The sequence below is a fragment of the Typopeltis vanoorti genome, chromosome 1 (genome assembly GCF_054136105.1).
Source record: "Typopeltis vanoorti isolate ZY-2024b chromosome 1, IOZ_Tvanoo_1.0, whole genome shotgun sequence".
NCBI lineage: Eukaryota > Metazoa > Arthropoda > Arachnida > Uropygi > Thelyphonidae > Typopeltis > Typopeltis vanoorti.
The window spans coordinates 13,918,786-13,934,060 of NC_143549.1; the positions used below are offsets into that span (position 1 = coordinate 13,918,786).

Below are 15,275 nucleotides of genomic sequence, written 5' to 3' on the forward strand. Positions count from 1 at the left end.
CTTGGACAGCAAATACGTTGTCGACATATCTTAACCAAATTTTTGGTTTGGGTTCAAAAGTGAATATTTTTTCCTCAAGGTGTTCTAGAAACAAGTTAAATTTAGGTCAAATTTACAAGCAAGAAGAAGGAACAGCAATGGGATCTCCTTTATCACCAAACCTAGCAAACTTGTTTCTAGAACACTTTGAGGAAAAAATATTCACTTTTGAACCCAAACCAAAAATTTAGTTATCAAATGTCAACGGACGACTCCAGGGAGTCCTTAGACTCATCGAGGGAGGCCCTAAACATCATGTCCACACAACTATTCGGCATTCTCACAGTATTTATCATACCTTGCCTTGAACTATATGGATCACATTATGAAGAAAAGTAGTATTAAATCTAATATCAAAATTGGCAATGTTAATCTTAGCTCTTAACTTGATGCAGATGATGGTATACTTCTGAATAAATCCAGGTCTGCAAGGTTACCTGAACAAATTGAATAACTGTTGTAATAAATTTGGTATGAAAAGCAGACAATAAAAAGATAGCCAATGAAAACATTCATTAACCCTGAAAACACCAACTATATCCTGAATTGTGAGCCTATAGAACAAGTAAAACATTTCAGCTATTTAGGCACACAATTTTTAGTGAAGATGGTAAATTAAATATGGAAATAAGCAACAGAATTAGTAAATCTGGAATGGTAGGAAGTCATTTGAATAAATTTATATGGGATAGGAAGGAAATTAGTCAAAACACTAAATTACCAGTATACAAAATGTGTTCAAACCAATTTTAACTTATGGATCTGAGAGCTGGATTATATAAAACACATAATCAAAGAGTGGAGACCTCAGATATGAGAGTTCTGAGAACGTTTAGTGGAGTGAATAGATGGCAGCAATGGCAGTAACACATTAAAAATGAAATTATTAAGAAAAACTTGTCATTGTTATTATTAGGGGCGACTCCAGGGAGTCCTTAGACTCATCGAGGGAGGCCCTAAACATCATGTCCACACAACTATTCAACATTCTCAGAGTATCTATCATACCTTGCCTTGAACTCATTCACTGTCATAGTCCACAACAGACTCTGGCAGCTTATTCCACTCATTTACCACTATAAAAGTAAAGAACCCAGCTCTAACACCCTTGCTAACCACACTCTTGCCCAGCTTCCCATAGGTGTCCCCTAGTTCTCCCACCACTAGTCCTGATATCAAAAATATCCTCTGAATTAATCCTACAGAAACCCATTAGCAATTTGAATGTCATAATCATCTCTCTCCTTTTCCGCCTATCAACTAATTTCTGCAACCCACAAATCTTCAACCTGCTCTCATAAGGTTCATTCGATAGACCTACTATCATCTTGGTCACTTGCCTCTGGATCCTCTCCACCTGCTCGCCATAAAGAAGAAACCTAGGTGACCAAATCTGGGCACAGTAGTCGAGATGAGGTTTTATCAAGGTCGGTACAAAGGTACAATAATTTGCTTGTCTCTGCTCGCCAAAGTATTTTTCAGTAACCAAGTGATTTGATGAGCTGATTTAGCCACTTTTGGAATGTGTCCCCTAAACTTCATCTACCTATCCACCACCACTCCCAAGTCCCTGGCCTCATCAATCTCCTGGAGTACAGTTCCACCAATGTCGTATACTGCTGCTAATCTTTTCACCCCAAAATGCATAACCTTACATTTTATCACATTAAATTGACATCCATTTCCTTAGCCCAGAACTGCAATCTATCCAAGTCTTCCTGCAAGATTTTGACATCTTCTGCATTCACTATTGCCCTACCTAACTTTGCATCATCAGCGAACAAATGAACTGTTCCTCTTAGATCCTTCCCTATATCGTTAATGAACGAATTAAACAGCAGTGGTCCAAGAACAGAACCCTGCGTCACACCACTAGTCAGAGGCCATCTTTTGGACTCTACTCGTGAATAAACTACTCTCTGATATCTCTCCATCAACAACCCACCTATTCATCTCACCAACCCTATATCCATTCCCATATGTTGTAGTTTACAGATTAGAATTCCATGTGGTATCCTGTCAAATGCCTTAGCCAGGTCCAGCAGTATCACTGTAAACCCATTGCCCTTATCTAGTTCAGCTGTCACTGTTATAAAACTTGAGCAAGTTACTGAGGCATGATCTACCCTTCACAAAGCAATGCTGTCCCCCATACCGTATTTCATTTTCATCATTCCACGTATGTATTTTTCCCTTGACTACTTTCTCCAAGACCTTGACAACGACTCCTGATATGCTGATCGGTCGGTAATTTGCAACAGTAGTCTTGGATCCTCCTTTATGCAGCAAAACTATTTCACCCTCTTTCCACATCGTCGGGACTAAACCAGACACCCGAGATTCAGATTTATCATCTCTCTAGCTCTTTTTACAGCACTCTTTCCTCCATTTTTAACCTTCTTCAATAACCACCTTCTTGATATTTATTTTCTATAGTCTTGCCAAAGTCCTCCCATGACTTTTGTTTAGCTTGTTTTACACAGTGTTTATCTTTCTTACGTTTGTCTCTATATTCACTAAGAGCACAAACTGACTTATTTGCCAGGAACTTTTGATATGCTTTCTTCTTTTCCTTCACTGCCTCTTTAACTTCCTGTGTCCACCAGGGAGTTCTGATTTTTCTATCCTTGCAGACTACCTCACCACATGCCTCTCTGGCTGAATCAATCAGTATTTTCTTCAAGTCTTGCCACTGAATCTCGAAGGTTTGGTTCCTGTTCTCAAACTCTTTCATTTTCTCTTCAATAATATTTGTGTATTTTAGTCTACAGTTCGACTTCTATCCGCTTCAAAACTTTCTTAAATGTTATTCTTTTCAATAGGAAATTCAATTTTATCCTGCTCAAGACTAAATAGTGATCACTTCCAATTTCAAATCCTCTGTACAGTCTGGTGTCCTGCACCAGGGACAAAACATCACTATCAACAATAACAGTCAATGAGACTTTTCTTATTCCTAGCCTCTTCTCTCCATGTGAATTTGTGCACATTTTTATGTTGGGACATGGTGTTAGTAATAACCAGTCCATGTCCTGAGAAGAAATCCAACAGGTATTTGCCATTATTATTAGCTTTGCTCTTTTCTCCAAATTTTCCCAAAATATTTTCGTATGTCTGACAATCGTTTCCTACTCTGCTATTTAGATCCCCAACAAGGACCAACTTTTCCTTTTTCATTGTGTCAGTTGCTTTTTCTAAAGCATCAAAAAATTCCTCCACTTCTACCGTAGTAGAACCTTCTGTGGGACCATAGGCACAAATAAGTCTCATTGTCCAATTCCCCATTCTGATATTAGCCTACATCACTCTACTTGAGACTGCCTGCCATTCAAGAAGATTAGCCTCATATTTTGTGTTGAATAATATGGCTACTACTTCTTTTCCTTGATCATCATTGCCTGAATATAACATTTTGTATTTATTGCTCAGAAAGATCTCACCAGTTTTTGTCTTTTTTGTTTCAGTCGATCTGGTACTTATCTAATTCTTCAGCTAGCTCCATTTCTTTGCCATGCAGGCTTCTTATGTTGATAGTACCGATCTTTAACTCTGAGGATGTTGAGTTGGGGTGTGCTTTTAGATTTGTTCCAGTAGCTGACTTTTTGTTGTTCGCCCTGGTTCCCTAGCGAAAACAACGGGGGCCTTGTTTAACCGGGCGACGCCCCAGCTGGCATGAAATTTTGTCATGTTGTACCATCATTTTTTATTTTGGTTTAAGCCAATAAGAATACAATCATTCAGCAATGTGTTAGCAGAACTAACATTAAGTGGTTGGGTCACTTAAACAGAATGGAAGAAGAAAGATTAGCAAAACAAGTGTTCACTGCCAGGAAAAAGATCCAGAGGAAGACCAAGATGTAGGATTGCCACATTAAAAAAAAAGTGCCTTAAAAGACAGAAATACGAGATAATGTTGGTTTCTTAACGGATTAATTTGGAACAAAATACAAAATTAATAATGGAAAAACTCACATAAAAAGATTATTTAATAGTAAAATTTTCGCCTGTGTGTCACAGGCGAATTAAACAATAACTAATAATTACAAAAAGTGCCACCAAAGTAGCTAGTGTAAGATAACTAAAAAGGTCAATAAATTTCCTAACAAAAAAAAAAAAAAAAAAAAAAAAAAAAAAAAAAAAAAAAAAAAAAAAAAAATTATATATACAATAAAAAGTTAGGAAAGATTAGCTTATTTATAAAGTACTATCTCCCATAAAGGGGATAGACGTAAACCATCGGATCTGTTTAAGTTAGGAGAATGAAGTAAAGTTTCACGTTTCTTTATAAAGACGTTTCACGAGGAAGTGACTTTTCTGAAGGACTCGTCTTTTTCCAATGAACTCTATGTCTAGTGATGATGGAATGTTCTGAATCTAGACTGTTCAGGCTCCAGGAATTGAATATAAAACTAGTGTTCTTCTAGCCGAATAGAGGCAGATCTTCCTGTTTGCCCGAAACATGCCATCATCACTAAGCATAGAGTTCATTTTTTGGAATTGTCAGTTATTGTTTAATTTGAGCTTAAAACGTACTGGAGATGCATGCGACACACAGGCGAAAATTATACTTTTAAATAATCTTTTTACGCGAGTTTTTCCGTTATTAATTTTGTATTTATATGTCTGCTCATGGGGTGCTTAAGGGTCAAAGCTGTATAACTGAGAGGAGACCTCCACATAGCCTTAAAGGAATGCGGAGAACCGACCAGGGCTTCTGACCTAATGTCCAATCCTCACCTTATCGTGGTGTACCCTGTTGGGTAACTACTTGGATACTGAACGGACGAAGATGGGCTGGCAATTTGGGATTTAGCCGACCAAATTGTATTCTTATTGGTTAAACCAAAATATAGAATGATGGTACAACATGACAAAATTTCATGCTGGCTGGGGCGTCGCCCGGTTAAACAAGGCCCCCGTAGTTTTCGCCAGGGAACTAGGACGAACAGCGAAAAGTAAACTACTGGAACAAATCTGAAAACAAACTCAACATCACCACAGTTAAAGATCGGTACCATCAACATAAGAAGCCTGAATGGCAAAGAAATGGAGCTAGCTGAGGAATTAGATAAGTACCAGATCGACATAATAGGGGTGACTGAAACAAAAAAGACCAAAACTGGTGAGATCTTTCTGAGCAATAAATACAAAATGTTATATTCAGGCAATGACAATCAAGGAAAAGAAGGAGTAGCTATAGTATTCAACACAAAATACGAGGCTAATCTTCTTGAATGGCAGGCAGTCTCAAGTAGAGTAATGTGGGCAAATATGAGAATGGGGAACTGGACAATGATACTTATTTGTGCCTATGGTCCCACAGAAGGTTCTACTAAGGTAGAAGTGGAGGAATTTTTTGATGCTTTAGAAAAAGCAACTGACACAATGAAAAATTGGTCCTTGTTGAGGATCTAAATAGCAGAGTAGGAAATGATTGTCAGACATACAAAAATATTTTGGGAAAATTTGGAGAAAAGAGCAAACCTAATAATAATGGCAAATATCTGTTGGATTTCTGCTCAGGACATGGACTGGTTATTACTAACACCATGTTCCAACATAAAAATGTGCACAAATTCACATGGAGAGAAGAGGCTAGGAATAAGAAAAGTCTCATTGACTATGTTATTGTTGATAGTGATGTTTTCTCCCTGGTGCAGGACACCAGAGTGTACAGAGGATTTGAAATTGGAAGTGATCACTATTTAGTCTTGAGCAGGATAAAATTGAATTTCATATTGAAAAGAATAACATGTAAGAAAGTTTTAAAGCGAATAAAAGTTGAGCAGCTCCCAGATGTGAGCTGTAGACTAAAATACACAAAGATTATTGAAGAAAAAATGAAAGAGTCTGAGAACAGGAATCAAACCTTGGAGATTCAGTGGCAAACTCTGAAGAAAACATTGATTGATTCTGCCAGAGAGGCATGTGGTGAGGTTGTCTGTAAGGTTAAAAAAATCAAAACTCCCTGGTGGACACAGGAAGTTAAAGAGGCAGTGAAGGAAAAGAAGAAAGCATACCAAAAGTTCCTGTCAAATAAGTCAGCTTGTGCTCTTAGAGAATATAGAGACAAATGCAAGAATGCTAAACACTGTAAAACTAGCTAAACAAAAGTCATGGGAGGACTTTGGCAAGAATATAGAAAATAAATATCAAGAAGGTGGCAAAATATTCTGGAGGTTGTTGAAGAAGCTTAAGAATGGAGGAAAGAGTGCTGTAAAAGGAATTAGAGATGATAAAGGTGACATGAAAACGGGAGAAAAAGATATCCTTGAAGTATGGAGTAATTACTTTGAAAAACTGCTAAATGAAACAAGCAGTGATGACAGCACAGTGGTAAAAAACACTGACCAGGCATGCAGTCAGGAATACATATCCATACTTGAAGTAGAAAAAGCCATCAAAGGCTTGAAATGTGGAAAGGCAGCAGGAGTAGATGATATTCGACCAGAAATGCTGAAGTATGGTGGTATAAGCGTCTTACAGTGGCTGCACTGCATAGTTCAGAAAACCTGGACAGAGGGACGAATTCCCGATGATTGGAGTAGAGCTCTAATAGTACCCATATATAAAAAGGGAAATAAAACTGCATGTGAGAATTACAGAGGTATTTCCCTACTGAGTGTTCTGGCAAGATGTATGCAAGTATACTTGAGAAACGGTTGAGAAGAATTGTGGAAGAAAAGCTTGGTGAAGAACAAGCTGGATTCAGGCCAAATAGAGGCTGTCAGGATCAGATCTTCACTTTACAACAAATAGTTGAGAAAGCATGGGAATATAACAAAGAGCTGTATTTAAGTTTTGTCGATCTGGAAAAGGCATATGACAAGGTGCCAAGAGAGAAGCTATTCAATACGCTGCAGTTATATGGTGTCAATGGGGTATTATATCAAACAATACTCAGTCTTTATTTGAGTTGTAAGTCAGCAGTTAGAATTGAAGGAAGTACAGGAAGATGGTTTAATGTTAAATCTGGTGTGAGACAAGGATGTACATTATCCCCTCTGTTATTCATTATCTATATGGATCACATTATGAAGGAAAGTGGTATTAAACATGATATCAAAATTGGAGATGTTCATGTCAGCTCTTTGCTTTATGCGGATGATGTTATACTTCTAAATAAATCCGCTACAAGTCTGCAAGATTCTCTGACTAAATTGAATAGCTGTTGTAATAGATATGGTATGAAGGTCAGCAATAAAAAGACAAAGACAATGAAAATAGGCAGAATCATTGAAAATGTCAACTGTGTTGTGAATGGAGAACCTGTGGAACAAGTAAAACATTTCAGCTATTTAGGCACGATTTTTACTGAAGATGGTAAATTAAATATAGAAATAGACAACAGAATCAGCAAAGCTGGTATGGTGGGAAATTAATTGAATAAATTCATATAGAGAGAAATTAGTCGGAACACTAAATTAGCTGTATACAAGACTGTGTTCAAACCAGTTTTAACTTATGGATCTGAGAGCTGGGTCAGATGTAAAACACTTGACCAAAGACTAGAGACCACAGATATGAGAGTCCTGAGAAAGATTATAGGTGTGAACAGATGGCATCAATGGCAATATCATATTAAAAACGAGGATATTAGGAAAGAACTTGACATTGTCAGCATCCAGGAATGCATTAGCAGAGCTAATCTCAGGTGGTATGGTCACTTAAACAGAATGGGCAAGGAAAGATTAGCAAAATGAGTGTTCTCTGCCAGGTTGGCAGCAAAACGACCCAGAGGAAGACCTAGATATAGGTGGATTGATACGGTACAAAGTGCTTTAGATGATAGAAATATAAGATCTGATAATGTTGGAGTGTTGACAAGTAACAGACTGATTTGGAGGAAAATTGTAGATAGGAAATTAATAATGATGTAATTTTTTTCATGTAGTACTATCATATCCTGTACACCCCTTGAGTGTACATGGCAGGAATTTGATTGATGATGATGTCTGCTCATGGTATTTCATTATTAAAACTTAATTTGGAAAACAAAATTGTTAATTGGAAAATTAAGCATTGGCATAAACTTTTTTTACGTAGTACTATCATAATTATCCTGTACACCTCTGAGGATATATATCAGGAAATATATATATGTCTCATATGTATGATGTATAGGCACATCATACATGTTGATTATTAACAAAATTTCAAATATTTAGCCAAAGCAAACTAAATATGTAATTTTTTTTAAAATCACATATTTAGTTTGCTTTGGCTTTAAATACTACTTCACTTTTATATATATTTATAAAGAATTGAATGACTAGAACCGAGATTTAAGTAAAAAGGTTTTAATATAAAAAAACAACTAGTTTTGGCTTAACAGCCTTAATCAGGTGAGATTATAAAAGAAAGAAAAAAAAAACACTAAAACACTGAAGCTTAAATAAACTATGAACATCATAGTGAGTCTCTATACGTAACTGACACTAAATCGTTGCAGTTGTATCTAAAGCTGTTCTTTCGTTAGTTGTATTGTTGGGAAAGTGCTTGCAAGTAGCAACTAGTGAACGCCAATACATGATTACAGCTGTATGACAATCTGGGAGGTTGTAGCTCAAGTTATTATTTAGATGAACAGGATTGAAGATGATTTCTCTAGATTCCACGATTTTTCTCTCTAGTTCATCATTGCAACGGAAGATGTCAGTAGATTTTTCCCAGCAGACTTTGTGACTTTGGTTTTCATCATTAGGATTAGCTGAGAAAAGAGATTAGTTGATGTTCATAGTTTATTTAAGCTACAGTGTTTTAGTGTTTTTTCTTTCTTTCTTTTATAAATCTCACCTGATGAAGGCTGTTAAGCCAAAATTAGTCGTGTTTTTATATTAAAACCTTTTTACTTAAATCTCGGTTCTAGTCATTCAATTCTTTATAAAAATATATGTTAACCGAGTTAAGGATCATTCTTTCACATATTTAATGTCATGGTTTAAAATTCAGTAATATATAATCTGTCTAGTTGACTTTTAAGTCACCCACAAATATATAATTACCATGGACAGTGAGGGAGTAAAAAAAAAAAAATTGTGTTCAATGAGATACTATAAGTTATACTGTATAAATTCATGAACATGAATATCCTATAAATCTCAATCATGGGATACTCATGCTTTTGTACAATGGCCCACCAAGACTATTTATACTGCTCTCTTAATAATCTAAAGCAATTTTCATATCACATCATATATACACTCACCTATAGAAGGAGATTTGAAAGGGTACTTTTCTGGTAAATCAACTCTTACTTTCCATACTCCACCTTCATATGGTGCTGATAAATGAAACAAAATTGTAAAATTAAATAAAATATGCTTTATGAATTCTTATTTAGGCCCATTTTATTAATGAAGTACTGACATGGAATACAAAATTTATAATAAATTATAAACACCAAGAGAGAAAAATAAAAAAAATCTACATGAAGTCCAGAATTTGTGAGATCAACTTGAAATAGTATTTCTAAGATCTCTTCTATACATTCATGCTTGTGGTTAAGTAAGAGTATGTGCAATGTTTAAATTTTTTCTGAATGTTTGCATATAAACAACCATGACCATGGAAATAATCGTTTGTAAACTAAGCTAGCTAATGCTTTTTATTCCTTTATAATGGAGTAGAAGAGACCTTTTAACCCTATCTAGCTTTTGGAAACTGAGTGAGTAGTTCAATCTCCACTAATAGCCAATCAGAGATAGCATGACTGACTAATTATAAGTGGCAATCAATGAAGAGACAAGCAAACAAGTGCTGTCATCTCTTGATACCTAACCCTAACACGATATGTTGTTGTCTGAAATAATGCGGGTTCTACAGTCGATTTTCTTGAGTTTAAGGAAAAAACCCCAGTTCCAGGAGAAAAATAGGTTTGCCTGTGTGCCAGAGATTGACTAACTCGGGCACCAGATGAAGAAAGGCTCGCTTAGAAAAAGCAAGCCTTTCTTCAACCTTCAGTCAACGACTAGACTTGAACTTAAGTCCATCTTCAGACGGACTAGCGCAGAGGACGGAAGCACCACTTCCACTGAGCTACACAGAAGGTACTTAATTTTAATTAATCAGTTATGTTGTTGAAATTAGTAGGCAACATAGCTATTCTGCTAGCAATATATACATCAAAGAAGAGTATTATGCAGTGAGTAGAAATAGGAGATATTAATTATTATTATTATTATTAAACAAGACCTCATGGAGTCAAAGACTCATCTAGGAGGTCCTTTTATATCACACTCATCTCATCATACCATGTCTTAAACACATTCAAACTCCTTGCAGACACCACACTCTCAGGCAAGGCATTCCAATCACTGACAACGCTGCACGAAAAAAACCTGCCTCTCACTCTCCTACTCACACCCTCTTTACACAGTTTCCAGGGATGACCTCTGGTTTTTCCCTGATCTCCCACTATTCTCTGTAGAACTTCTCCACCATTGATTCTATAACAACCCCTCACCAACTTGTAGGTCTCTATCATATCTCCCCTCTTCCTTCTCTCCACTAGACTCTGCAAATTACATCTTTTCAATCTTTCCTCATACTCGACATTCCAGAGGTCGGAAACTACCTTAGTCAGTCGCCTTTGGACACTTTCCAACATCTCTTCATCCTTCTGAAAACCAGGTGACCAAATCTGGGCACAAGAGTCCATGTGTGGCCTAATCAAAGCCCTATACAATGGAACAAGAATCTCCCTACTTCTACACGTCAGTGTCCTCTGCATCATTCCCAGAAGTCTTTGTGTTGTCATCACAATTTTGGTGATGTGTCCCCTAAATTTTAGATCCTTATCCACTATCACCCCCAGATCTCTTATTTCCTCTACTTCCAACAATATATTCTCACCAAGCATAAATTCTGCATCCCATCTTTGTTTTCCAAATTTTAAAACCTTACATTTTGCAACATTGAACTCACATCCCCATTTGCTTGCACAATCACTCAATTTATTCAAGTCTTCTTGCAAGGCTACAATATCTTCACTACTCTTTATGGTTCGTATCATTAATATACAAGTTAAATAGTAATGGCCCTAAAACAGACCCCCTGAGGCACTCCACTAATGACTTTCCTTTTCCTGGATATTGCACCCCCATACACAACTTGTTGATACCTATCAGATAGCCAGTCTCCAATCCAATGCACTAATCTAATATCCAACCCCATCTGCTCTAGTTTGACTGTCAACTTATCATGAGGTACTCTATCAAAAGCTTTTGCAAACTCCAAGTATATTACTGTGTATCCTTCTCCTCTGTCCAAGGAAGCAGTCATTTTATTGTAATAAGTAAGTAAATTACTAAAACATGACCTCCCTTTAGCAAATCCATGCTGTCCATCAAAAGATAATACCATTGTTGTCAACCCAACTCTGGATCCTAGTTCTCACAAGCTTCTCCAACAACTTAACCACAATACCTGACACACAGATAGGCCTATAGTTTGATGCTCGAGTTCGATCACCTCCTTTATGAAGTGGCACAATCTTGCCCTCCTTCCACTCTTTAGGAACTTGACCAAGTGCAAGACTCGTATTAAAAAAATATGTCAAGGCAGGTGTCAACTCTCTGGCACATTCCTTCAGAATACGCGGTGATATATTATCAAGTCCCACAGCTTTATTTACATCTAGTTTACTCAACTCCCCAAACACCTCTTGCTCACAGTCAGTCTCTCCTCCCCATCATCAACTGCTCTTAATCTCTCCATGAAGTCACATTCACAAGATTGAAAGATCTTTATGAACTGCTCATTAAGTACCTCCACCACACATTCTGCAACAGCTGTTTTTATACCATTTCCTCCAATCAATGTCATCCTTCCATAATCATTCTTTCTTTTGCTGGCTACATATCGAAAGAACTCCCTAGGATTCTTTTTGGCTTCATTAGCTAACAGCTGTTCATACCTCTCTTTAGCTACTCTCACTAACCAAGTCACCCTCCTTGCCTGTTCTTTGTAGACCTCATGAAATTGGTTACTTCCACTTCTCTTATGTTGCCTCTACAATGCCCTTTTTATCTGTATTGCATGCTTACTCTCTTTATTCATCCATCTCACACCTACCTTATTTAACCTTCTCAACCATGGTATACATTTAGACATTGCATCTACTAAATAGTTTTTGAAAATCCCCCAAGCTGCATTGATCTCTTTTCCAGCTAACTCCTCATTCCATGCTACACCTGCAAGCTGTCTCCTGAGCTCTTCATAATCACCCCCCCCTTGTAGTTCCACATATACCTTATTTTTCACAGGGGTCCTTGCACTGCTGGCAACCACCCAGGTAATCACCTCATGGTCACTTTCACCAATTGGTGGATGATTTGACACCTCATTGATAATTACATCCTCCGATGAGATGACCAAATCCAAGACCCTTAACACTCGTGTGCCCTGTGTTACATACTGTCTGAGGTAGTTATCCCTCAAACACTCAAGAAACTTATTTTCTTTACTTCCAGTTGCTATCTCTTCATTCCAGTCTATATTGCCATAATTAAAATCACCCATAATGATCACCCTTTTCTTATTTGCTTGGCTTATTTGACTATACATTCTATCACCACCATCCACATTACCAGGTCTATAACAACATCCCACCAAGTATTTGATTCTATTCACCTCCATCTCACACCATACTGCCTCAAAACCACTGGCCCTATTTCCCTCTTGCATCTCTACCTTGTATGGACATAACTCTTTCTCTATCATCAATAGCACTCTCCCTCCCTTTTTACCTCTTCTATCCTCACGAAACACATCATACCTTTCCATCTCTATTCCTGTCAGGGTGTCGTTCTCATCTAACCATGTCTCACTTATTCCGACAATCTTTGGGTGCACAGACGCAATTAGTGCAACCATTTCATCTGCCTTGTTTCTTATACTTCTAGCATTGGTATACAAACACAACAGCTCATTTCTGAATCTACAGCTAGTTCCACTGATACTACTCACTCGATGCGATCTCTCCACGCTGGACTGGGGCCATTTCCCTTTCTGCCTCTTCATTCTAGAACCCTTTGCAATTCCATCTGTTTCCTCTTGATCCCTGGTCATCCCATTACTTTCCTGCCTACACATGCTCTCACCTCCTCTTGGAGAATCCACCTTTCTCACGCTGTGTACCCCTGTCCGACCTGAGCCTCCCCGTTTCCCTGCTCCTCTTGCATGCCCATTCTCTCATTTTCTATACTCATACCACCCACTTCCCCATTCATTTCCACTTCTTCAATCTCTCCCGTCTTACTCTCCTGCTCTTCCACATCACTCCCCTCTCGATCTGAATAATTCTCTCTATTCACTTCTCTACTTTCCAGCAGCAGTCTCTCCAAGCGACTCACACCATAACCATTCAAATGCAGTCCGTCGCTCCCATACAGCTCACTTCGTCCCTCAAACTCATTCCACACATTAACAAACTGTACTCCCATCTCCTCACACATTTCAGCCAGAATATCATTCATAATCCTTGCTCTCTGCCTCATTTCACCACAATCATACCTAGGCAACACACTGACTACCCTTCCTGTCACACTATTCTCTTTTATCTTTCCAAGCAGTCTCCTGACATTCATTTTGACATGCTCTTTGTTCTCTCTCAAATCATTTGTACCAATTAATACAATCAACGCTTTTGCTCGCTCCCGCCTCATATTCAATGCCTCAATCACTCTACTCATTTTACCACCTGGAAAACATACCTTGTGCATTTTATCCTCTAGCATACCTTTAATAACGGAGTCGCCATACAACGCCACTCGCTCATCTTTCATTAACTCTTTCATGCCATCATGATTTATTTTAATAGCTTTGACCTGAATTCTCTTAATTTCTTTCTGCATCCATTTCATTTCTTGCTTCATCCAATCCAATTCACCTTCCGAACCTCGCGACACATTCTCTCTATCATTAAATCTTTCTAACTCTCGACCCCCTCTTCTCACTTTGCCTCTCATTCATCCTTCGTTTCCGTACTTTCGGTCCAACATACGTCCAACTTTCACTATCATTCTTCTCACTTTCACTCTCATTTATCTTTCTTTGTTTCCGTACTTTCGGACTAACATGCGTCCAACTTTCGCTATCATTCTTCTCACTTTTACTGTCAATCATCTTTCTTTGGTTCAGTACTTTCGTTCCAACATGCGTCCAACTTTCGCCATCATTCATTCTTTTTTCGCTATCATTTATTCTTTCGAATTTTTTTACTTGCGATTTCTGCATCATGCTATTTCTACTTTCATTCGTTCTCTCAATTTTGTTTCTTTCTGCCTCACTTTCGTCCCTTTTAACATCCGTTACGGTTGTCAAATCGCTCTTTTTCTTTTTTCCTGATTTTTTAACATTTTTTTGCCTCTCTTTCTCACCATCCTTCTCTTTCAAACGTGCACTCGCGACACAATCGGTACTAGCACTTTCTGTCATCAATTTCATATTCGCATTCATCGGTTCCTTGTTCAGGTCACAGTTCGCACACACCCTTCTTCCATCCGCACTAAACATCCACAAATCATTTATGCAATCGAAGGAATACATATAACAGACCTCACACTTAACAAAGCGACTGAAATCTAAATTACAATCATGGAATTACAATGCCACCGCCATTTTTTTTTTTCTTCTCTGCAGGTTACTAGGTCTAATAATAATGATTTCGTAATTTAGTTTAGGCAAGGAAAAAAAATCCACACTAATAATATCGGTAGCATACAACGTTTACAGCCGCTCTTACTTAAACAATTACGCATATATACTTAATTATTCCTAGTAAAACTTATCTGAATCAGGAGCACTTCAAATTGCGTCTGCAGCGCTTGGCCCACTGGCTGATTAATGACCGATTGTTATTTCATAGTCAAATAGATATATAAAATTTGAATGTTTCAAAAAATTGAACAGTGAGCTTATGAAAATACAATTCTCAGCATTAGTTCCAATTACCTAAGACATAAATGAAGAGGAATTTCTGAGAGAGAAGCATCTTAAGCAGCAGGTGATTGAAGCAATTAGAGGCTTTAACATTTTGGATTTGGTGATAACTTCACAAGATGCAACTATTAATGAAGTGCTGACACTGTTGCCAGTTGGTGAGAATGACTGGTCAATTAGCATCAGTATGCTGGATAGATAAGCTGAGCAAAAAAGATGTTGACAATGCATGAAACTTGCATACCAAGTATTGCATGGTATTGCATACCTTGGTATGCAATACCATGAAACTT

At 37.5% G+C, this 15,275-nt stretch overlaps 1 protein-coding gene across 1 annotated transcript in view; it reads right to left on the reverse strand.

The window, feature by feature from the left end:
• Nucleotides 1-15,275, reverse strand: part of UbcE2H (ubiquitin conjugating enzyme E2H) — a 362,978-nt gene that overhangs the window by 213,992 nt on the left and 133,711 nt on the right. Inside the window, exon 3 of the mRNA XM_090412149.1 lies at nucleotides 9,248-9,322. Within this exon, the coding sequence (XP_090268275.1) occupies nucleotides 9,248-9,322 (75 nt within the window). The remainder of the gene's footprint in view (nucleotides 1-9,247; nucleotides 9,323-15,275) is intronic.